This window comes from Pan troglodytes, chromosome 13 (genome assembly GCF_028858775.2).
Source record: "Pan troglodytes isolate AG18354 chromosome 13, NHGRI_mPanTro3-v2.0_pri, whole genome shotgun sequence".
NCBI lineage: Eukaryota > Metazoa > Chordata > Mammalia > Primates > Hominidae > Pan > Pan troglodytes.
The window spans coordinates 112,011,994-112,037,332 of record NC_072411.2 but is presented as its reverse complement, the minus strand read 5'-3'; the positions used below and the strand labels follow the sequence as shown (position 1 = coordinate 112,037,332).

The 25,339-nt window shown below is 39.2% G+C and overlaps 1 protein-coding gene across 19 annotated transcripts in view; it reads right to left on the bottom strand.

Annotated features, from left to right (window-relative positions):
• Positions 1-25,105, bottom strand: part of UNC80 (unc-80 homolog, NALCN channel complex subunit) — a 228,567-nt gene extending 203,462 nt beyond the window's left edge. For 14 of the 19 annotated variants that reach the window (XM_009444168.5, XM_009444169.5, XM_009444171.5 and 11 more), the window contains exons 1-7: positions 24,599-24,836; positions 23,621-23,669; positions 20,676-20,832; positions 19,154-19,455; positions 10,535-10,658; positions 6,707-6,780; positions 2,464-2,603 (exon numbers count right to left, since the gene is read on the bottom strand). In XM_009444168.5, the coding sequence (XP_009442443.2) occupies positions 2,464-2,603; positions 6,707-6,780; positions 10,535-10,658; positions 19,154-19,455; positions 20,676-20,832; positions 23,621-23,669; positions 24,599-24,690 (938 nt within the window). In that variant the 5' untranslated portion in view covers positions 24,691-24,836. Of the gene's footprint in view, positions 1-2,463; positions 2,604-6,706; positions 6,781-8,605; positions 8,749-10,534; positions 10,659-19,153; positions 19,456-20,675; positions 20,833-23,620; positions 23,670-24,598 lie in introns of those variants that run through there. The other 5 variants (XM_003309448.6, XM_054680141.2, XM_003309449.6 and 2 more) reach the window with 3 other exon arrangements.
• Positions 25,106-25,339: the final 234 nt, after the last annotated feature.

Below are 25,339 nucleotides of genomic sequence, written 5' to 3'. Positions count from 1 at the left end.
TTAGTTACTTCCTAGATACAATGGGGGTACAGGTATTGGGTAAACACAGCCGTTTCAAATGGGAGAAATTGGCCAAAACAAAGGGGCTACAGGGGGCATGCAAGTCCAAAGTCCAGCAGGACAGTCAAACTTTAAAGCTCCAAAATGATCTTCTTTAACTCCAGGCCTCACATCCAGGTTACGCTGATGCAAGAGGTGGGTTCCCATGGTCTTGGGCAGCTCCACCCTGTGGCTTTGGAGGGTACAGCCTCCCTCTTGGCTGCTTTCACAGGCTGGTGTTGAGTGTCTGCGGCTTTTCCAGGTGCATGATCCAAGCTGTCAGTGGAACTACCATTCTGGGGTCTGGAGGACAGTGGCCCTCTTCTCACAGCTCCACCTGGCAGCACTCCATTAGGGACTCTGTGTGCGGCCTCTAACCCCACATTTCCCTTCTGCACTGCCCTAGCAGAGGTTCTCCATGAGGGCCCTGCACCTGCAGCAAACTTTTGCCTGGGCATCCAGGAGTTTCCATATATCTTCTGAAATATAGGTGGAGGTTCCCAAACCTCAATTCTTGACTTCTGTGCACCTGCAGGCTCAACACCACATGGAAGCTACTGAGACTTGGGGCTTCCACCCTCTGAAGTCACATCCTGAGCTGTACATTGGCCCCTTTCAGCCACAGCTGGAGCAGTTGGGACCCACGGCACCAAGTCCCTCGGCTGCACACAGCACGAGGACCCTGGGCCAGCCCACCAAACTGCTTTTTCCTCCTGGGCCTCTGGGCCTGTGATGGGAGGGGCTGCTGTGAAGGTCTCTGACATGGCTTGGAGACATTTTCCCCATGGTCTTGGGGATTAACATTAGGCTCCTTGCTCCTTACTTATGCAAATTTCTGCAGTTGGCTTGAATTTCTCCCCAGAAAATTGGTTTTTCTTTTCTGTTGCATGGTCAGGCTGCAAATTTTCTGAACTTTTATGCTCTGTTTCCCTTTTAAAACTGAATGCCTTTAACAGTATCCAAGTCACCTCTTGAATGCTTTGCTGTTTAGAAATTTCTTCCACCAGGTAACCTAAATCATCTCTCTCAAGTTCAAAGTTCCAAAAATCTCTAGGACAGGGGCAAAATGCCACCAGTCTCTTTGCTAAAACATAACAAGAGTCACCTTTGCTCCAGTTCCCTACAAGTTCCTCATCTCCATCTGAGACCACCTCAGCCTGGTTTTATTGTCTATGTCGCTATCAGCATTTTGGGCAAAGCCATTCAACAAGTCTCGAGGTAAAGTTCCAAACTTTCCCACACTTCCCTGTCTTCTTCTGAGCTCTTCAAACTGTCCCAATCTCTGCCTGTTACCCAGTTCCCAAGTTGCTTCCACACTTTTGGGTATCTTTTCAGCAATGCCCCACTCTACTGGTACCAATTTACTATATTAGTTCATTTTCATGCTGCTGATAAATACCCCAAACTGGAAACATAAATAAGTTTAATTGGAGTTACAGTTCCACATGGCTGAGAAGGCCTCAGAATCATGGTGGGAGGTGAAAGGTGCTTCTTATATGGTGGTGGCAAGAGAAAAATGAAGAAGAGGCAAAAGTGGAAACCCCGGATAAACCCATCAGATCTCATGAGATTCACTAACTTGAGAATAGCATGGGAAAGACCGGCCCCCATGATTCAATTACCTCCCCCTGGGTCCCTCCCACAACACGTGGGAATTCTGGGAGATACAATTCAAGTTGAGATTTAGTGGGGCACAGCCAAACCATATAAAACTGTAAACTTAAAATAGGTTAATTTTATAGTATGTAAGTTACACCTCAATAAAACTAGTCTTAAAAATGTTCCCTTTTAAAATACTATGTATTACTAGGCTATAATTTTATTTGAAAGTAGGGATATACAGATGGTCTCAGGAGCTCTTGCCCCATAGGTGGAGTGTCAAACCTCATGACTCCAGGTGTCCATAATTTCAACTGCTAATAAGAAGAAATAGACTATTTCTTGTTTCTGGAGAAGGTGTTTATAAGCAAATTCACTATGTACACCAAATAACAAGGGTAGGGTTAGAATATTTACAAAGAATAGACTTTTAAATTCCTATGTAATTTAGAAGCACTAATTTTAATACAAGGATCTAGCGGTATAAAATATTCTTTTATATTAAAACAGATCCTTTAACATCTCTGCAACATAATCTTCTGATAGCATCATTTGAGTTCTGCACTTAAACATTTTAAGTAACACTTAATTCAGACATCTCATTAAATCAGAAGCATCTTTTCCATTTTCGCCCTAGTTTGTTTAAAGGAGAGCCATTCATAGCATATTTCTACAATTATTAATTATACTTTGACCAAGAATATGTATACACATATTATGCAAATACATATTTTAAGGAACAGAGGCTATCAAAGTAGTTAAAAATGCATATTTGATTTTTGGTGACCAGTGACACATTTTGTCCCTAACATTGCAGTCAGGTACCTGGAATGTGATGGGCCTCTTTCCTGGGAAGTTTGGGAGGACAGACTTCCATCAAAGGAGTTTCCTCGGTGACAGCCTGAAATGGTGGCCTTGGGTGAGATGGAATCAGACTGGAATGTTTCACAAACCACCTGGAGTCCCTTTTGGAGGCAGAGATAGCAGATTAGGTTTTGTTTTTTGTTTTTTGTTTTCCCCTGTAGCTATATCATCTAGAATTAGCTACCATATTACAACATGGTTCCATATATGGGCTTTTCTTTCACTACAGTTAATTATGATATTATGGGCCAAGGGATTTTGACTTCATCTCAGAGAGAATAGAAACAGACTTCTAGGGATCACCTGTGTCATTTCAAGCATCAGGAAAAGTAATTTCATATATTTTATTTCATTTTATTCTTAATTATTTTCTTTTTCATCTCCATACCCAGTATCTATAGGAGAGTTACACATCAAGAATTCATCATACGGAGGTGAACTGAATAGAAGCATGAGGCTAAAATAGAAGCACCAGGTTAGTAGGAGCTAATCAGATTGAAGCCAGAACATGAGAACAGAAGTACAAGGTTAACTTTTTCTTCATTCATCAGTGGAGAGATGCAATACACTTTTCTAATCGGACACAATGACCTTTATTCTGATTTATAAGTACACATTCAGCAGTTCTGTTACCAGGTAGCTTATTTTAATTACATTTAGCTGACAAATGTAATTCTGCCCAGGTGATGTGAGATATTTTTCCATAGGCATTATAGGTGAAATTCTTTACTAAAGTATAAAGACCCTCAACAATCTATCTGGAAGGTTAGCCCTTACGATTTTAATTTTTGCACACAAAATAAGGCATTATTCAATCATGATGGACAGAGAGATAAATACAGCTAGAAATTTCATGAATTAAGTCTTCTGAAGTTGACCATAAAATTCTTTAGCATAATGTTAGGTGATTTGAGAGATTTAAAAAATTAGATGAATCTGACCCTTAAACTCATGAGCTTACAGTTATGTCTCAAGACAGGTAAGTATAGGTCAGAGAAGCATGTCCAATAGAAAGATAATGCAAGCCACAAACAGCCATATATCTGATTTTAAATTTTGTAGAGGCCACATTAAAAATAGTGAAAAGGAACAGGTGAAATTGTTTTTAATAATATATTCTTTTTAACCCCTAATTATCATTTCAACATAGAATCAATATAAAAAGTATTAAGATGGAGCCGGGCGCAGTGGCTCATGCCTGTAATCCTAGCACTTCGGGAGGCAGAGGTGGGCGGATCACGAGGTCAGGAGATCGAGACCATCCGGGCTAACATGGTAAAACCCCGTCTCTACTAAAAATACAAAAAATTAGCCGGGCGCGGTGGTGGGCGCCTGTAGTCCCAGCTACTCGGGAGGCTGAGGCAGGAGAATGGCATGAACCCGGGAGGCGGAACTTTCAGTGAGCCGAGATCGCGCCACTGCACTCCAGCCTGGGCGACAGAGTGAGACTCCCTCTCAAAAACAAAGCAAAACAAAACAAAACAAAAAAGTATTAAGATGTTTACTTTTTTTTTTCTTTCTTTTAAGACAGGGTCTTGCTTACCCAGTCTGGAGTGCAGTGGTGTGATCTTGACTCATTGCAACCTCCATGTCCCAGGTTCAGGTGATCCTCTCCACTTAGCCTCCCAAATAGCTGGGACTAAAGGCACGTGCCACTATGTCTTGCTCATTTTTCTATTTTTAGAAGAAGCAGAGTTTTGCCATATTGCCCAGGCTGGTCTCAAACTCCTGGGCTCAAGTGATCTGCCTGCCTAAGCCTCCTAAAGTGCTGGAATTACAGGTATGAGCCACCGTGCCAAGTCTACATTCTATTTTATACTATATTTTCAAAATCTGATGTACATTTTACAGTGTCAATTCAGATTAGCTGTATTTCAAGTGTTCAATAGCCACATGGGCCTAGAGGCTATCATATTGGACAGTGCAGGCTTAGACTAATTAGACAAGAGTTTAGGGGGAATTGGGAATTGAGATCTTTTTTTTTTTTTTTGAGATGGAGTCTCGCTCTGTCGCCCAGGCTGGAGGGCAGTGGCACGATCTCAGCTCACTGCAAGCTCCACCTCCCAGGTTCACACCATTCTCCTGCCTCAGCCTCCCGAGTAGCTGGGACACAGGCATCCACCACCACACCCAGCTAATTTTTTTGTATTTTTAGTAGAGACAGGGTTTCACCGTGTTAGCCAGGATGGTCTTGATCTCCTGACCTCGTGATCTGCCCGCCTCAGCCTGAATTGAGATCTTAATTGGTCCTTAAAAGGATAAAATTTAGACGAAGGAAAGAGAAGATTCCAGTTAGAGGAAACAATCTGAGCAAGGATTTGGAGGCTAAAATGAGCAGGCACTATAAGTTAGAGATAATAGATAACTGACTGAAGGGATAATCAGAGACAGGGTCACTTAACAAAGGTGGTGCCAAGTGGTGGGAGGCACAAAAAAAACAGGGAGAGGAATTTGGTCTTGCAGCAACAGTCAATAGGATCCACTATAGGTTCCTAAGGAGAAAGCGACATGACAAAAGATGGCATTTGCATAAAATGCCTTATGTGGAATGGTGAGTTAATAAATAAATGATGTATTAGGAAAATTAGTCAGGAATTATTAGTGGTATTTATGCAAAGAAGAAAAGTCTAGAAGTATAAAACTCAATTAGGTAGGTTCAGCTGCAATTTAGTCATGAGGGCCTGGATTTAGAGGATAGTAGTGGTCATAAACAATAAAGAAAACATCTGAGCAACATAACGAAAAGAAGACAATATGACTTAGCAGGAAATCAAATCGAGAGGATTAAGTATAACATAATATGAGATGTATGTATTTCATTGTATCTAAGATGTCATCATTTAGAAGACATACCATTATTTTACGTAACATTAAGAAAAAAATACCCTGTTAATTAAACTAGGACATGTTACTTGTATCATTGAGGATTTTTTATTTTATACTAGTTGAAAGAGCTATTTTACATTTATTTAGGCACAGCTTTTGAATTATATTTCCATCCTGTGTATATGTAAGAGGAAAGTATAAGTGAAATAAATTGGTGTAGGTATTCCTAAAACTCCTTCACATTTAAAATTTTCAACCCAGAATTGTTAATACTTGAGTTTTTCCAAAGAATAACCTCCTCTGTATCAAGAGTGTTATCTCTTAAAATACTGCTCCACTATTCCCTCTGACATATGCTTATAATCCACTGACCCTGATGATGCAAATTTAGATGCTGGAAATGACCAAATTCATGCTGCACAAGAATTACAACCATATCAAGACAGCTACCAGTAGGGAGATCATAAGAGGCCAAAGATTGTCAAGCATACTCAATTTCAAAGATGTTAAATGTCAAAAATATATACATGTTACAGCATACAAATCACAGCGTCTGTACTTAGTAATTGCTCACTAAATGGTAGATGTAATAGGACTCCAAAATTTCCAGGTTGGAGGGTAAAAAGGGTGATAATCTTCCTGAGTAATAACAGTTGGAAAGAGGATCCAATTTTGATGGAAGGCAGCAAGTTTCACTTTGCACATGTTGAATTGAAAGTGAAAGCAGGTCATTTAATGCCATAAGTTAATGGTAGTATCGATTTCTATGTAGCTTTCAATTACTCCGGACTTCATTTCTTTCTTTTTTTGATCAAACATGACAAATTTGCACTGAATTACATTCTGCATCTTATATCATATTTTGCATCTTCTGTTTTATGTGGGTTAGTCTTGACCCCTCATTAAACTTTAGATTCCTTAAGGGGTAGGACTATCTTATAACTCCTTCCAACTCCCTCTTTCTGACCTCCGGCAGCATTATTCTACCTACATTAGAGTTACTTAACAAGCATTAGGGGATGCAATAATTGAGAACAAGGTGATATGTTATTTAATCTGGGATGTAATGATAACTAACACTTATTGAGTGTTACATGTTAGCCATTGAGATAAAGCACAACTCATTACACACTAACCACCGAGATAAAATACTAGTCGTATATGGTCTTATTTCCACACCTGCACGCTTTGGGGAGATACAGAAAATTAATTTTCATACGACTGATAAAAAACCTGAAGCTGTTAAAAGTTGCACATTCAGAAAGGAGGAGTGGCTTTGAGCCTGGTAGTGATTCTAGAACTCATGTCTTTCCCTTCACACTACACTATGTCCAAGGACTTTCTGCCTCCCTTCTTCTTATGATTATAATAAGCTAACCTCTAAGTGTCTTGCATCTTGATTTGGTGATTCACAGGTCTGGCTTTGACTGTTGATAGGAGAACTTCTCTTAGCTGAAAAGACGGAAGAAGTTCCATCGTTTTATAAGGTTATAAGTTCTTTTTATTTCATAAGTTCATTTCATTTTCAAAAAGAAAAGCTATTTTAATAGAACATTATTACTTTAAAAGAAGACATTAATGCATATTGTAAGAGATATTCAAATAACCAATTCAAAAATCTTAGCATTTTTTTGGTTATTAATGTAGATATTCATCTCTTCAGTCTGACTCAGTAAGTTAAGGTGCTAAAAAGTTGGCAATACTGAAAATAACAATAATAGTTAACACCTACTCAGCACCTAATATATGCAAAGTTCTCTAAGCATTTTACATATACAGTCATGCATCACTTAAGGACAAAGATACGTTCTGAGAAATGTGTTGTTAGGCAATTTCATCATTGTGCAAACATCATAGAGCTTACTTACACAAACCTAGATGGTATAGCCACCTACACGTCTAGGCTATATGACGTAGCCTAGTGCTTCTAGGCTACAAACCTGTACAGTATGTTACTGTATTGAATCCTGTAGGCATTTATAACACAATGGTATTTGTGTATCTAAACATAGAAAATATCAGTAAAAATACAGTATAAAAGATAACAAATTATACACCTATATAGAGCACTTACCATGAATGGAGCTTGCAGGAATGGGTGTTGATCTGGGTGAGTCAGTGAGTGAGTAGTGAGTGAATATGAAGGCAATGCTAAATTTATCTTTAAAAAGCTTTTATTCTTTAATAATAAATTAACTTTGGCTTACTATAACTTTATAAACTTTTTAGTTTTTTAAACTTTTTGACTCTTTTGTAATAGGCTTAGCTTAAAACAAATACATAATACAGCTGCACAAAAATATTTGATTTCTTTATAACTTTATTCTATAAGCTTTTTAATATAGTCATATATTTATAAATTTATATATTTATTTTACTTTTATTTTTTATTTTTTATATTTTATACTTTTAATATATTTTATAGTATATATTATTATATATACTAGTATGTAGTATGTATAGTATGTATTAAAAAGTATAAGAGTATATTTTATGCTTTTTATATACTTATGTACTTATTTTATACTTTTTTTTTTTTTTTTTTTTTTTTTTTTTTTTTTTTTTTTTTGAGACGGAGTCTCGCTCTGTCGCCCAGGCTGGAGTGCAGTGGCGCGATCTCGGCTCACTGCAAGCTCCGCCTCCCGGGTTCACGCCATTCTCCTGCCTCAGCCTCCCGAGTAGCTGGGACTACAGGCGCCCGCTACCACGCCCGGCTAATTTTTTGTATTTTTAGTAGAGACGGGGTTTCACCGTGTTAGCCAGGATGGTCTCGATCTCCTGACCTCGTGATCCGCCCGCCTCGGCCTCCCAAAGTGCTGGGATTACAGGCGTGAGCCACCGCGCCCGGCCTATTTTATACTTTTTTTTAAAACTTTTTTTTTTTTTTTTGAGACGGAGTCTCGCTCTGTGGCCCAGGCGGGAGTGCAATGGTGCGATCTCTGCTCACCGCAACCTCCACCTCCCAGGTTCAAGCAATTCTCTTGCCTCAGCCTTCCCAAGTAGCTGGGATTATAGGCATGCGCTACCAAGCCCAGCTAATTTTGTATTTTTAATAGAGATGGGGTTTCTCCGTGTGGGTCAGGCTGGTCTCGAACTCCTGACCTCAGGTGATCCGCCCACCTCAGCCTCCCAAAGTGCTGGGATTACAGGCATGAGCCACCGCGCCCGGCCAACTTTTTTGTTTTAAAACAAGTGCAGCTACTGCTTACTCATTATGTGCCAGGCATTCCTATTTTGGTTAAAAACAAGACAAACACACACATTAGCCTAGGCCTACCCGGCATCAAGATCATCTGTATCACTGTCTTCCACCTTCATGTCTTGTCCCAAAGGAAGGTCTTCAGGGGCAATAACACACATGGAATTGTCATCTTTTATGATAACAATGCCTTCTTCTGGAACATCTCCTAAAAGACCTGCCTAAGATTGTTTTACAGTTAACTTTTTAAAAATAATAAAAATAGGTAGTAGGAGTAGAAGAAATATACTCTAAAATAACAATGAAAAGTATGGTATAGCAAATACATAAACCAGTTATATACTTGTTGGTTATTATTATAAAGTATTATATGCGTATATAATTGTATGGGCTATACTTTTATAAAACAGGCAGTGTGGTAGGTTTGTTTAAACCAGCATCACCACAAACACATGAGTAATGCCTTGCACTATGTTACCATAGCTACGAGACCACTAGGTGACAGGAGTTTTTAAGCTCCATTATGATCTTATGGGACTACTGTTGTAAACACAGTCATTGACCAAAATGCTGTTATGTGGCGCAAAACTATAATTCATTTAACCCTTAAAATAACTCAATAATACTACCATATTATTACGCCAATTTTACAGGGGAAGAAACTAAGACACAGTGAGTTAAACTTGTCCAAGGTCACTTGACCCTTGCATGAAGGTTATAGCCCAGACTAACTTTAGAGTCTGTGCTTTAACTATTACATAAAGCTATCCTGGAGGTAAAATTCAAATCAGTTACATCTTTATCTGAGGACCAGGAACAGTGGGACACTAAGATGGCAATGTCTCATTCAAATTGTGAGTAAACTGGTGCCGAGAAGGAAGGTGATTTATCAAGATCACCATGTGCCATTGCTTTTTCTTCTGGCCATGCTGTCTAAGCTGAGTCTAATTTCCCCTCAGATGCTGGGCACTGCTTCAAGTCCATCAGGCAGAGGGAAAATAAACCCACTGTGAATATCATCCAGAAACAAAAGAAGGGTGAGGTAAACAGCCCAAGTACTTCCATGCAGGGACATGGTTTCTTAGTAGTTTTTATATATGTGTTAAATTATAGCATATATGTTAATAAAAAAGATTGTCCATTGTCTGCACAAAACCCTTATGAATTAAGCAAATTATATATATGTGTGTGGTGTATTTTAAAAATATATACATATATATGCTTCTGTAGATTTTCCACATAATTTATTTCTTTTTAAATTTTATTATTAATACTAAAAATAGAGTTGGGAATAGAAGACTAGAATTTATTAAGCACTTACTATAAAGCAGGCACTTAATGCACTCTCATTTACCTCTTACTAAAAATCCCTATAAGGTGGCATTATCACCTCAATTTTACATAAATGGAAATGCTTAGGAAAGTTAGGTTATATACATAGTAAGAGATAGATTTGGAGATTTGGAGATAGACAGTGTGAGCCTGCTATGCACTTTTCAATCTATGATGTTGTGTTCTTTCTGCAGTTGAACAATGGGACTATTTCATTAGATAATTCCTGAAGAGAAATGCTTTGATAACAATACAACACTAAGATGATTTTGTTAAGGAGCCCCTGCTCCATTTACCATGATGATGATGATAACATAATAATAATAATAATCGCAGCTGCCACTATGTGCCAGACATTCTTCTAAGCATTTTTACATATATTAGCTCCATTCCTCATAACAATCTTGTAAGTAGTATTAATATGATATTTAAATTCCCAGTTTACAGATGAGGAAGCTGAGGCACAGGAAGTCTAAATGAATTGCCCAAAGTCCATGCTCTTGATTCAGAGTAGTTTCTCCTCATGTGAATAAGCCCTATATCAGGACACTTAAATAACTACATGTAGATATTTGCTTCTTTTTGACTTCTTAGGGGCAAATTATCCCATCACTCTAACTACTGTGTGTGAGGGAATCTGCTAATACTGTCCTACTGAGTGTCCAAGTTACAAACCTGTAATGATGTTCCTGATGGGCTTCACCAGTGCGGTAAAGCCAGAGACTTCGGGCTGTCTGTGTTCCCACATGGGCTGCCATATAACAAGCCCACTGGCCAGACGGAAGGTGAGGTCAGATTCCTAGGGGGGAGGAGAAGATATATGTCCAATAACTGACATGTAACAGCTGCTTAAAGGGACCAATCAATGCAAGGACTAACATCACTCACAAGGTTATTTTCAGAGTGAATTTATCTGCCAAACCTTCTCTCATCAGTCAGATGAATGTTTCTAGAGTAAACCAATGATCCAAAGTTATCACTGCAATTACTATGAAAATCCCAGCTGTCTGCTTTATCCAAAATTAATGACCAATCAAAACATAGCTTTGGGCAAAGCATGGAATATACAAACTATTGTTTTGTGTTTGCAGTGATTGAAACTTGTTTATTTCAGGAGCCCTGGCAGATCTCTTCACTTTGGTTATTATTATCATTCCTCTTAATTATTTAGTTGTCCTTATTCTCCCTCATAAGGCAAAATACTCAGATACTGGCTATTTTGACATTCTATTGTCCAGTCCATCTTTTTTCTTACATTTTATGGAATCAGGCACATATAATTTGACCCTTCATAGTGTATTATTTTGTAATGTTGTCTTCTTAACAACCTTTAATTTCTTGAGGGCAAGGATAAATCAAGCATCCTCCTTCCCTCTCAGCCCCGAGCATCATCACAATGTTTAACATAGCATTAGGAACTGGGTACACAACAGATACTCAATAAATACTTGCTGAATAGGGCTGACTTTACAACCCATGCTCACTCAATTTATCTATGATTTAAAGTATCTTTCAAGAGCATATCCTCTGCTATCATATTGTATAAGTACAAATACATGACATTCTGAGATTATATCTTAAACACTTCAGTCTCTCAAAACAATGTAAAGATAGAAGCAGAGAATGTGATCACAGATTAATGAATACATCTGAGACCCAGGAACTCACTTAGAGCAGTGATTTGCAACCCCAGCTTGCATATTACAATCACCAGGGGAGCTTTTAAATCTAAGAGGCCCAGGTATCACTTACCTCTCCTACCCAGACCCATTAAATTAGAATCCTGAGAGATTTTCTAAAGATCCCCCTGATGACTCTCACACATAGCTGAGGTTGAAAACCATTGGGATGGAAGGAAAAGAACTCAGAAGCAACTGGAAAAATAGAAAAACAAAAGCAACTCTGTACCTAGTGAAAAGAAACCTAAAGGCTAGACTGGGATTCTGACACCACTTGGCAACAGAGCCACACGGTTCCCACAGTGGGAAAGTCTTTAGAATTCCCTGTGGAAGTATTAGAAAAGCACATAAAGCATTTGGCTAAATTCATTCTGCATTTATTCTGCAAACATTTATAGAGCACCTACCATATACCCGGTACTATTCTAGGTTTTAAATACAACAGTGAACAAGGCATACAAAAATCTCTGTTCATAGTGCAGAGAGGAAGTGAAGGGCTGTGTCAGACAAAGTGTTGTCATTTTAGACCAGAGGATCAGGTGAAGCCTTATTGAGAAAGTGACTTTTGAGTAAAGTTCTGAACAAAATGAAGGAGCTGTCATGTAGCTATCTCCAGGAAAAGTATTCCCTGAAAGAGGATCAGCAAACACAAAGGCCCTAAGTGTGCCTAGTGTGTTCAGAAACAGCCAAGAGACTGTGTGCCCAGAGTCAAGTGAATGTGAGAAAAGCAGAAAAAAAATAAAATTGGAGAAGTCATTGAGTGTCAAATAATATACTGCCTGATAGGTCTTGATAAGGACTTTAGCAGTTATTAAGATGGGAAGCCACTGAAGGTTTCAAGTAGCAAAGTGACATGACTGGATATATATTTTAATAGGTTCACTCAGGCTGTTGAGAATAGTTTGAGAAAGGGCAACAGTGAAAGAATAGACTATTTTGGAAGCTATTGTTATATAGGTGAAAGATGATTAGATGGGGGTACTAATAGAGGGCAAAATGAGAAGTGGTAGATTCTCAATGCATTTTGAAGACACAGCTTACAGAAATTGCTAATAGTCTGGAAGTGGAGTGTGAGAGAAAAAGTTGTCAAGGATTTTTGGCTTCACGATTAAGAAAGATAGGTAAGATGAAGGAGGAGCAGGTTTGGGGATTTCAGAAGCCTAGTTTTAGACATGTTAAGTTTGAGATATCTGTTGAACATTAAGCTAGAGATACCGAGTAAGCACTTAGACAGACAGCTGTGGAGTTAAGAGAAGAGTAACCCAAATTCCCTTGAAATGGACACGAGGAAGTCTGCATGGTATTGTATGTAGAAGCAGGAAATTAATATTAAGCAAATCTTACCGGATTTGTCTCTACAAATACAGGAAGCCAAACCTCAATTGACCTGGTTTTATTTATTAGTTTCAGAGTTCAGTCCTTTTCCATGTTTCTCATGAGAAATCTTAACACAAGTAAAACTCCTGTGGAAACTGCAGCAGGGAGTGATCTCTCTTATACTGAAATCCTGGGCTTTAACATCTGATCTATTAGCATGACACAGCACTCACTGACTGTCATGGTCATCATTTTGTTTTACTAAATACATCTCCAAGTAGATTGTATATTTCTTGAATACAAGTTGAGATCTCCTTCTTCTGTGCATTTCCTGGAGCATCAATACAATACCAAACTAATATGTTCATTAATTGAACATGTTTTACCTTCTCCAAATAAATCCAATCACTCTTCAGACCTGAACGCCTGTAGCACCTGTGGCCTTCTCTTGTGTTGGTATCTTCCTTTGTAAGTCTTCCTAACTTGGATAAATGTATAAACTCTGGGCCTCTAATGTCTCTTCCAGAGTTTCTTTTAATGGAACACACAATGCTATATATACATACACAAGCAGAAACTCAATAACTGGAGAGGACACTCTTTATCATTCAAACAGTTGTAAAGCAGGTAGTCTAGAAGGATCCTGAGAAAACCAGAAGTGTAAGTACACGTAGAGGCAATATCCCCACATTTCAGATACTTTTCTTGCTTTCACTGAGAATCTCTTTCCAGGATGTCATAAAGCAATTCTGAATGTATTTACTAGTAGCTTACAGAGATTTAAAGAAACAACTATTATTTTAAGTTCCATTTTAAAGTTGTTTACTTTACACATATGGATTGGTTAAAATCCCCTGAAGGGCTTGCTTTTTGTTTTATTTCTTGCTGTTTCTCCAGCACATTGAACAGTAGCTAGCATACAGCAGGCACTTGATAAGAATTTGTTGAAAAAAAAAAATAAGTGAATGTGACAAAATCATGACAATGTTGATACCATATTTAAAGAAGATGCCTTAGTTTAACAAATATTCATCATTTTTCACTGATAAAATTAAATTTGGTCTAAAATTAATAATATATTAAACAGGATTTTCAGACTATGAATTTTATATAAACTATTTGAGCTAATTATAAATTTAAAAATATAAAATATGCATTGAATAATACACTGTGTTACAAAAGGATGAGTCATTTATATTAGATTTATTTACAAATTAGTGAACTAATTTATTCACTTAATATTAATTAAATACCTATTAAACACAGATACTATGTTAGCTACCATGGGTACAATGATAATTCCTACAAACAGACCATTTAGAATCTAGTACGGGAGAAAGCCACATAAAGGGATGATAATAAACAAAGTATAACAATAAAGCTGTACCTAGAATATTATGGAAATAGAGAAAGAGGGAAGGATGGATCTCAAATGAAGTCCTAAAGGATAAGTAGGAGTTTTCTAGAAAGAGAAGTGAGGTATGAGGGCATTCCAGTCAGCAAGAACAACATGAGAAAAGATCTGAAAAAAAGTATGTTGTGTTCTTGGAGAGACTTCAAACATCTGGAGTTCACAGATAGGAGAAGTAGTCAGACAGGTCATAGAGGGCCCAGTTTACCAGACTAAGAAGCTGGAGTTGTACTCTCTGTATGACAAGAAATTAACAAATTATTTTAAGTATGTTGGTGATATTGTCTACATTTTTGATAGGTCACCTTGGTGTTGAGGTTAGATTTTATGAGACAAGCCAGGAGACTGAATGTAGTTAGAAAGTGGCCCAAGTAAAGGGTCCATGTAAGATATGATACAAGCTTGGGTTAAGGTAGTAAGTAGGGATGAAAAATATGTAATAAATTTGGGAAATATTTAGGAGAAAAAATGAGTAGGACTCTGTGATTAGTGGAATGTGCAAGTAAGGATGAGGGATAGTGAAAGGTAGTTTGAGTTTTTGTGAATACATCCATTATCTAAAATATAGAATCTAGGGATGGGGCTCATTACAGGTGAAGTTTGAATTTCCCATGGATTATTTATTTGGAAAAGTCATTTGACAATTTGGTCTAGAGGCAAAGATAGGAGCCTGGATTTGAAATGTATAATTAGGTGACCTCAGCCTGCATGATACACATGGTAAATGAAGTCGGAGGAAGTCTTCCTAGCAGAAAGGAGAGTGAGAAGAACAAAGTGTCAAGAATGCATCTCTGGGGACCCCCAATGTTAAAGCGGCAGACAACAAAGATGAGCTCTCAATAGAGATAGAACAGACAGAGTCAGAGATGCAAGAAGAACCAGAAGGGTGTGTTGTCATCAGGAGAACTGAACCTTTCAAGAAGAGGGCATGATGGTAGTTTTAAATGCAGCTGAGGTTTAATGAAATGAGGGCTGCAAATAGAGATTAGATTCAACAACTCAGAAGTTGTTCATGACCTGAGTGGAAAAGAAAAACAACTCTGGTACAGAAACCTAAAAAACGTGTAGTTTTGTAGAAAATCAGATAGGATTGGGTTTGAATTCCATCTTGGTTACTCACAGTCTTTATTATTATCTCTCTGGATCTCAATTTCCCTTTTGGTAAAATGGAGACAAAGATACACACATCCCTGTGGGTAGTTGTAAAAATTAGAAATGACAGTGAAAATTTTCTGTCACATAATAGAGGCAAATAGAAGCAAGAATAAGAGATTGAAGAGTAAGTAAATGGGAGGTGAGGATATGGAGGCATGGGTTCATGCTTTGATTACATTTTGGTTTCCCATGCCTCCTATAGCATCATGTCTTATACAAGCCCCATCCTGCAACACTAAGTTCTGAGTGGGAACCTGAGGGGGAAAATCAAGGAAAGGACTGACAAGCTGGGCAGCGCAGCACACTGGGTTTAGAGACTACAGCGTTGCAGAAACATTAGTCTGAATTGTTGTGTGGTTTCCCCAGCAGCATGCAGATTTCTGGGTAGGGATAGAAAATGTGAATTTTGGTCTTGATCTGGAGTTGGAGTCACGAAAGGCAACTGCAAAGAAGCATAGGGATTAAAGGATGTTAATGGTGCCGGTGAGGCGAAGTTTACATGGGTAGGGAAAGACCATAGGCTCCAACAGAACCTGATAACGGCAGGCAAATGAAAGATGTAAGGCAGTGGCTCTCAATCAGGACAAATTCCCTCCCACACACCCACCTGTGAACATTTGGCAACATCTGGAGTCATCTGTGGTTGGCACAACTCAGGGGCAATGGGGTGTTACTGGCATCTAATGGATGGAGGCCAGAGATTGTACTAAATATCCTACAATGCATAGGACAGTGTCCCATAACAAAGAATTATCTGGCCCCAAATGCCAACAGTGCCAAGGCTGAGAAATCCTGATCTAGGGATTGTACATTCCCCAACAACTTGAAAAAACCAGACATCTCTCAAACAGAAAAGGCCTTGTGGCCAAAATTACTGACTGAATGCTTTTTATTCTCTACAGCATCAAGAACAATGCTTTCCTCATAGCAATGACAAAATGATTAAACTATAATGATAATATAATAAAAATGATAAATATATTATTAATACCACTAACTATAATTGTTTATTTATATCAATCACTGTGTAGTATTTTGTATGAATTGTCTTACTCCTTTATAAATGCTCCATTCCCAAGCCATAAGTTAAACATGAGGGTCTTAAGTCAGCTTTTCGAATTATTTGAGTAGTCACTCCTGAAAGGAGATCTTGCTCCTTTTCTACTAATAATACATAATACCAGTAGCAATAAAATACCAACACTAAAGACAACTAACATTTGTTAATGAATTTCTTTGTATCAAGTTGAATACTATAACTTGTTTAATCTTCACAACGCCCTATAAATTTATTCTTAGGTCCAATTTATACTTGAGAAAATGGAGGTTTATAAATTATTTGCTCAATGTCTTATAGTAGAGCGCAGCAGGCACTGGATTCAAATACAGGCTTATCTGTTTCCAAAACTTAGACTCACAGCTATGTCTTAAAAATAAAATTACAGCCACCCTGGGCACTCCTATATTCCCACATTTTTCCAGGTGATATTTGTCAACATATAAACATCTTTTTTGGGCTACTTTTAAAGAAGACTTGTTTCCTGTCCTCTCCATTTTAAAGGCTTCATTTCTAAAAATGCTGTTTTTAGCACTTGGATCAGCTTCCGATAATGACAAGTCTACTCAGTGTGTCATTCATTAAATATTTATTGAGAGTCTCATATATGACAGACACTATTTGAGACACTAGAGATACAGCTGTCACCAGGACAGGCAGACTCCCTTCACTCAAGGACCTCTGTTCAGTGAGGGTGAAGGGCAACAAACATGCAGACAAATGCATAAATAATTGTAAGTGCTAACAAGGAAAAAAATGTAGGATAGCATGCTAGTTGCTCGAGAGTAGCCAGGGAAGTACTTTCTGAAGTGTTGCCATTTGAGTTCTGAGTAAACCAATGACAAGTACATGGCTATGTGAAAATCTGAGTGTAGAAGGGGGGGTCAGTGTTTCAAGTTGAAAAAAACAGTGTAAGGATCTGAACACAAAAATGCACTTGTCAAGTTTGAGGGTGAGCCTCCCACAAGCCTGAAGATGGTTAGTGAATGAGAGAAAGGCGGGTGAGATAGTGGGAGATGAGGCCCAGGAGGTGCGCAGGGGTAGGTCCTGCAGAGCTCACAGGCCAGGTGGACAGTCCCTGTTAAAGCAGTGCTTCCTACTAAGTATCACCTGTATAAAATACTTTAAAATGGGAAGCTAGAGATTTTAAAATGGCAAGTTAATTTGACTTGACACCTAAAGAGTTTAGTATGTTTGATGGGCAATGTGGCCAGTGTATGTGTTGCATTTTGGGAATTTATAGGTAGTTTCAAATCTATTTCTCCTAGCAATGGACAGAGTTAACGGAAAGTGAATTTTTTAGGAAACAAAATGAATGAAAATACTCACTAGTCTGTTCCCTTCATGGTGACTGTTAATGTTCACAACCACCTTCATAAATATATTACTAACTTGAACCACTGCTAACTTGATCCATTCACTGGGTTGTAATATTCTATTAAAGAGCAGATGAACATATCAATTCTTATCTTAGCACTTAAGTGAAATTTGTTAATTTATTCATTCACAGAAGTAACGAATAGTTCTTGATTTCTTTTCATGCATTGGAACTGCAGTGTGTGTCTTACATATATATTCACCCCGTGTTAGAGCAACTGAGGGGTTAAGTAATATCAACAAAATCACACAGCTAAAAAGTGATGGCACAGAGATTTCAAATTATATTGTCTCCTCCAAGTGGATATGATTGTATTTTGAGATAACTGGTTTCCATGTAATCCTATGTTTTGTATTTTAAGCATTTAAAAATATTTTAAAAAGCAATTCTTAGGCTATACCCTACTGTCTAAAAGTCCATAGAACATAAAATTTAAAACTTATTTTTTTCCATTTTAAGACAGAGTCTCGCTTTGTCACTCAGGCTGGAGTACAGTGGCACGATCTAGGTTGACTGCAGCCTGTGCCTCCCAGGTTCAAGAGATTCTCCTGCCTCAGCCTCCCAAGTAGCTGGGACTGCAGATGTGCACTACGCCTGGCTAATTTTTGTATTTTCATTAGAGATGGAGTTTTGCCATGTTGGCCAGACTGGCCTGGAACTCCTGACCTCAAGTGATTCACCTGCCTCTGCCTCCCAAAGTTCTGGGATTACAGGTGTGAGCCACCGCGCCTGGCTAAAACTTAGACCCTGTATTATAAGAGAGGTAGTTACGAGATGCTATAAAAATGCAAAGGGGGTAGGAATGAAGTCTAGATGGTGAGGTCTAAGGAATAGCTTCATGTTAAATATGATATTAAAGTTGCAGTTTGAGGACTATGACAGGAATAGAGCGGGGAAAGGAGAATAGAGCAATCAGCAAGGGCATATTCAGGGAATGGCTATCATGGTTTCAAATGCTGGATCATGATGTGGCCAGTAGGGACCAACAGTCTATAAATCAAGAAAGCAATTTAAACCCTACAGTCATGCTTGACTTTTTATTCTATGCTTAATATGTTGGGCATTATCATGAGGCAGAGGGAGAACCACTGAAGATTTTTAAGTAGGTAAAGGCTTTGTGGAAATTTGTGTTTTTGAAGCAATGTTCAGTAGTTTAACACAGAAATAAAGTTCTCCATGCCTTGACTTGCTGTAAGGTCATACAAAGACATGCCCAACCAAATATGGAAATATCATTTGAAGTCTACCCTCACCACATCTCCACCCACTCCAGCTCTAACACTGGGTTTCTGCTTACCTTGATCCTGTGTACCAGGGGAGCAAACAGAAACACGAAGAGCTCCACAGTAGCCATGGAGTTCTGGAAGATCTTTCTTCGGTTGTTCTCTTCTTCGTCATTAGAGCTGCTTTGGCAAGGCTGCCCTGGAGAACCCTGGTTTTCAACCTGGTGGATGAAAGCACTGCTGCTTCCACCCCAGCTGGAGCCTCGGTCTGTACCCCCAAACCGCTCATTGTTGCAGTCCTGGGGGGCCTCCAGAAGCATCCAGTGTAGAGTGTGAAGGAGCTTTGTCTCAGCAACACCCAATTTATCCTGGTGGCCTGCATGGGACAATTACACAGGCAGGTTAAGGCAAACTCTGTGACCAGAGCAATAGATGTCAACATTGGGTCTGGGACGAATATCCCTGCTTTCTCTATACTTCTTACAACCACTGCTAGCAGGGCTCATTCTTGCTTTTTGGACTTCCCTACTGGCCGCAATCTCTGCAGAATGATATGCTGCCATGGGGGCAGAAACTGCTGAATCACTTTTCTTCAGTTAGGTACCCAAATATATTTCCAAATAGGCAGCGTAGTGGTTAAAAATATAGACTGTGAAGATAAAAGCAATCCTATTTTAGACAATGTGACCTAGAAAGGTCCCTCTATAGAAGTAATATTTGAGCAGAGGCTCAAACAAGGGGAGGAAATGGGATGGAGAAGAGTATGTACACTAACGTGGGGTACATGGGTAGGACACATTGCCAGATGAAAAAAGCAATCTGTAAAATATTCTAAAAAATAGTTCTTATGCACATGTGCACACATACTCATACACAGTACTACAAAGCTGGAAAATGTCTGAGGCAAATATGCCCAGTTCATAAGAGTGGTTGCTTTAGGAACTGAGAGAACAAAAAGGATGACCTTGGCTAGGACTCATCTTGGGCAGGTGAAGGTCTTAGCTTGCCTCTAATATTTTAAATTTTTTGTGTTGTTTTTGTTTGTTTGTTTGTTTGTTTTTGAGACGGAGTCTCACTTTGTCACCCACGCTGGAATGCAGTGGTGCGATCCCAGCTAACTGTAACCTCCACCTCCCAGGTTCAAGTGATTCTCCTGCCTCAGCCTCTTGAGTAGCTGGGATTACAGGTGTGCACCACCATGCTCAGGTAATTTTGTATTTTTAGTAGAAATGGGGTTTCACCATGTTGGCTAGTCTGGTCTCGAACTCCCGACCTCAGGTGATCAGCCTGCCTTGGCCTCCCAAATTGGTGGGATTACAAGCATGAGCCACCACACCCAGCCTATCTTAATGTTAAAAGGAGAATATATTCATATATTACTTGTAAAATTAAAAAATTAAAAACAAGACAGCCAGTTTCTTTATCAGTAAAATGAAAATAATGAGTATAAGTGTGAGGAGGATTTTGTGATAATTAAATGAGATAATGTATGCACAGTGCTTGAGAAAACAGAAACGACTCAGTACAGGTTATTATGATGAGTGTTGAACACAAAGGGCAATCACATGCAATAAAGAAGTAATGCGGGGCACCAACCTAGCTTGTTTCGGTTTGAAAGCAGGGTTGCAGTGCAGTGGAGGACATGAGGCAAAGCAGCTTGCACCAGTTCCCATCTGGAAATGCTCTGGATGGCTTCAGAGAGAGCTGGAGAGAGGCCATGCAGCTTGTTTTCTACCAACACTCGCTCAAAGGACTGTAAATACAAAAACCAAAACAATAAGAAAAGCCAAAATCCAAAACCACGTAAACTAAGAAATTGAAGATTCTGGTTAGTGAAAAAATGAACAGCAAGGTACTGTACCCCTTAAAAGATGCAAATTACTGGACCAAATTCTTTAGGGAGAACTCATTACATTTTCTTGTATATGTTGATGTGCAATGGGTCAGTAATAATTTTCTATTATCTACCCATTTGCAGGCTTTTGAGTCAAAGTAAATGGCTTGAATTAACAAAACGATTTTTATTTCTGTTAAAATAAGCTTCCTCTAACAAATAGGAACAAAACATTTAACCTCATGAGATTTTTGGATGTATATTTTATAAAATGTTGCTGAGTCATCCAAAAGACTGTCACAACTGCAGACCAAAATAAGTTTTTTGTGAAAGTGTCTTGAGAAATAGAATTTATGTCAGTTTCTTCAACTGGTGTTAAGATACAACTTTTTCAAGGATTCTGATTTTGGAATCCCTGATTTATCTCATGGCTTAGCAATGACCCGGCTCAGAACACTCTCTACCTAATGCCTGGAACAATAAAAGATACTTAATATATCTGTGGAATAAAGAAAGAAAGGAAGGGAGAGCAGGAAGGAGGGAGGGAGGAGGAAAATAAGCCATCTTTACTTTGCTGGTTATTAAATTTTCTATCCTTGCCAGGGATACTCAGAGAGTATCAGAGAGTGTAGCACTCCAGAACAAGTAACAACTCTGACCTACTTAATTATTGTTTTTTCTTTTGAGGGAGGAGAGAATATCACTGTAAGGTGTTGGAGAAAATGTAGTAACGAAATATTGGAATAAATTTAATAAACATTTGGCATGTAAGAACAGGACTGGTACTTGATGCCCCAGTCAATAAAATAGTATAAATGTTCTATATAATAATCACAATACAAGTCCCAAGTGTTCAAACTGTATTATTGGAATTATTAGGATACCTGTGAGAAAGACAGGTATCCTAATATGGCTTACTACAGAGCTATCCAAAGAAAACTTTTTACTTTTTGATTCAAAAACGAAAAATAAGAAATTCACCTTTATAATGAAGGGCACACTGAGGTTTTGGTAAAGAGCATAATGAGAGATGTAGTATTTTGCTTTAAGAAACTAGATAAAGGCCTTTAGATATGTTGGTGATATAAACACAAATATTATAAAATCATCAGTCCTCAGATATCTAAGTATTCATTAAGTAAAGGATGCATATATTAGACACTAAAAGATTATAATGAATTTATACACTGTAATGAATATATTGTAGAGGATGAGTTATGCATTTCATAATCTCAGAGTATTCCGGGTAATGTCATTTTCTCATTAAGTGTCACTAATACAACTTTTAATAATTTTTTTAAAACTTGGGAAATTGTTTTCTATATTGAGATATATATATATCTATCCCTATCTATCTATTAACGTAACTTAACTATTTGATATTGTGTGACTGCATTAAAAATGCCAAAAATATCTTTGCCAAGAACAGAGAAAGTCAGGATTATTTTTAAGCTAGTATAATTGTCAGCATGGTTAAGAAAGTCTGAGATTTCAAGTGTCAAATTACGCTAACAAGCTAAGTTCAATGACAAATTCCATTAAAAGGTCCTTATAAGAAAGTTATATTTTAAAAAACGTGTTTGTGACAACATTGAAAGATAGGAGATGCAACAAAACAAATTCCTACGTGAGTGGGCATGTATGTGTTTAACTTTCCAGTTGGCTTCCATCAGAATTTTTTGCCCTAACACATCTCAGAGCTCCTTACCACAAGGTCATCCACATAGCTATTTGTAAATATGCATGGCAATATCCAAATTGGTAGATTTCCATTTTTAGGTTATAATATATGCAATGTAAAGACTTTTAGGTAAGCTCCAAATATTAATGAAGGCTGTGAAAAGTCCATTTCAATTTTGCTTCATGATTTCATGTCTTATTTTCTCAATTTGTGAAACGAGAATTTGTAGGGATATAAGATTCCCTTAGAATCTCAGGACAAATGCATTTTATTTTGTATAAATATTAACAGTATTATTTTCACAATTATTTTATATTATTCATTTTTAGAATTGGAGAACATATGCAAGACATAAAAGTGCAGAAATGCATATATTTTGTTCAAGTAGTTCTTTCACAGGCACTCCATCATACGAACTTCCACTATAAGTCTCAGTTTTGTTGATTAAGGATTCGACTTCACACTTGCAGGTGGCAAAAACACCCTACACCACCTGGTTCCCTGTTATCTCTCTGCCTTCTCTTCTACCACTCGATCCCGCCCCACCCTTTCACTTATTCCCCAGTAGGTGCTAATTTCCTTTAACATGTTTCCTCTGCTCTTCCCTCAGCTGTCCTTCCCTCCCTTCCCCTTGTGTCTTTGGCCAAGGTTCACATTAATAGATAGATAAGCCTTATCTATCCATTCTTATAAAACTCCCCTCCCTAATGCTTCCTAGTATTTCTTTTTGCTTAATTTTTCTCCATAGTGCTTACCACCATCTGGCTTACTATGTATTTACTTATTTGTTTGTGGCTTGTCCCCTTTCTACTAGGATGTAAACACTGTATTTGTTTTTATCATTGTTCTATTCCAGCACAGAGAATTGTGCCTGGCACAGAGAATTGTGCCTGGCACAGAGTGGGTGATCAATAATATTTGCCAAGTGAATTAATATATATAGTCCGTTTGATTTAAAATCTGTCTTTGGGTTCAAACCACCACACAGAATAGGGAAATAATTATTAAATGGTGAAAATCACATACCACACAAGAAGCTTCATATTGCTTCCCCAGTTTGGGCCTCAAAAATGCACTGAAAAATTAATAGAGATATTTGTTAATAAACATAAGTAAAATTATTATTAAAGCATCCTTGTGACATATTTTTCAATGAATAAGACAGGATGCTATGAAATTCAAATTTCATGCTTCCTTATAGCTTTTTAATGAGCAGGTGTTGAACAGCTGATGACATTTTCTTTTACACGTGTAATTGCATATATGAAAGAGAAGTGGATCTCGATGGTTTTCGGTATCCACTCTTAATCTGAAGACTTCTAAGATTTTAAATCGCCAGTGGTCAGAAGTGGTGCATTACTTACGTGTACAGTCATAATAAAAACTGAAAATTGAACACGGCTTAAGGGTCATAATTTCCAGAATCTAATATCTTATCTGATAAATCTCTAAAATAACAATAATAAAGAAAACCTTTTCTGTTTATTGGAATAGGTGTCAGGCCTTTCCGGGGTTGTGGGGGAAGGTCCCTTATCACAAATCCTCAGGAGATTTAACTGGGGAGATTAATCTGAGCAAAATGGTTAACAAGTGGGCATAGCAGATATTCGCCAAACAGGAGCTGGAAAAACAACAGGTCACTGGGCTAGAATTACAGCAGGAGATGGAGGGGGAATTGGACGCAGGAGCACAACCAGTCATAATTATCTAGCTCCCCGCCCCCTCTTCCCAGGCTCTCTGCCCTCCCACCCCCTAAAATAATGTATACATTTATGCGACAACTGCCAATCTGCTTGTCGTCAAACTTCACTGAAATATATAGATATATATACATATTTTAATGCGTGTTTTTAAGCGGGTGCAGAGGGCTTGTTTTCCAGCCCCAGAGAGGGAGCTGCAGGCTGTGGCGCGGCCTCAGCGGCGGCGGCGGCGGCGGCGACCCGGGCGGCCCCAGGAGCGCCCCCAGCCCAGGGCGGCCCGCGGTGCGCCCTCTGCGCCCCTCACCTGGTTTGCCGCCACAGGAAGGTCTGGATGGGCAGGGGGATGCCGCGGCCGCCGTCCTGCTCCTGGCCCTCGGAGCTCTTCCTCTTCACCATAATGGTGGCTCCCGGGAGTCCTACTGCAGGACCCAGCTCTGTCTCCTCGCTAGCCGCCGCCGCCGCCTCCTCCCGCTGCTCCCCCCAACTCTCATCCCCTCCTTCCCCGAGGCAGAGCCGGCTCTCTCCGCCCTGATCCCCCGTGCCTCTCCCCTCCCCCCACCCCTCCCCGCGCGTGGAACATGGCTGCGGGAGGAGGGGAGGGCTGGAGGAGCCGCGGAGCGAGGAGGGGGGCGCTCGGAGCAGCCGTCCGCCTCGCCGCCCCCGCACCCGCTCCCTGCTTTCAGCACCTCCCACTGTGGACAGCGGCCCGCGCCAGGCTGCACGACCGGAGAAGCGAATCCGGGGCAGCTTGAGCCGCAGGGGTACGGCCCAAGAAGTCCACGCTCCGCATCGCAGGCGCTGGTCCCCTGCGCGGCCTCTTCAGCCCCCGGAATTCGGCTTTCCCCGCTCCGAGCTGCACTCAGGAGTGTCCCCTGTCCTGCTTTCCAACCTCAGCATCCAAACTGTCGCCGTCTGGGTAGGAGGAGCTTTGGGGAACCGCAGAGCAGTCGCTAACCCTGGCATCATTCTCACCTCTAGCAAGGAGGTCAGGAGTCCAGGGGTTAGCCGGAGGAACACATGAAAATTATTAAAAGTGTAAACCAGG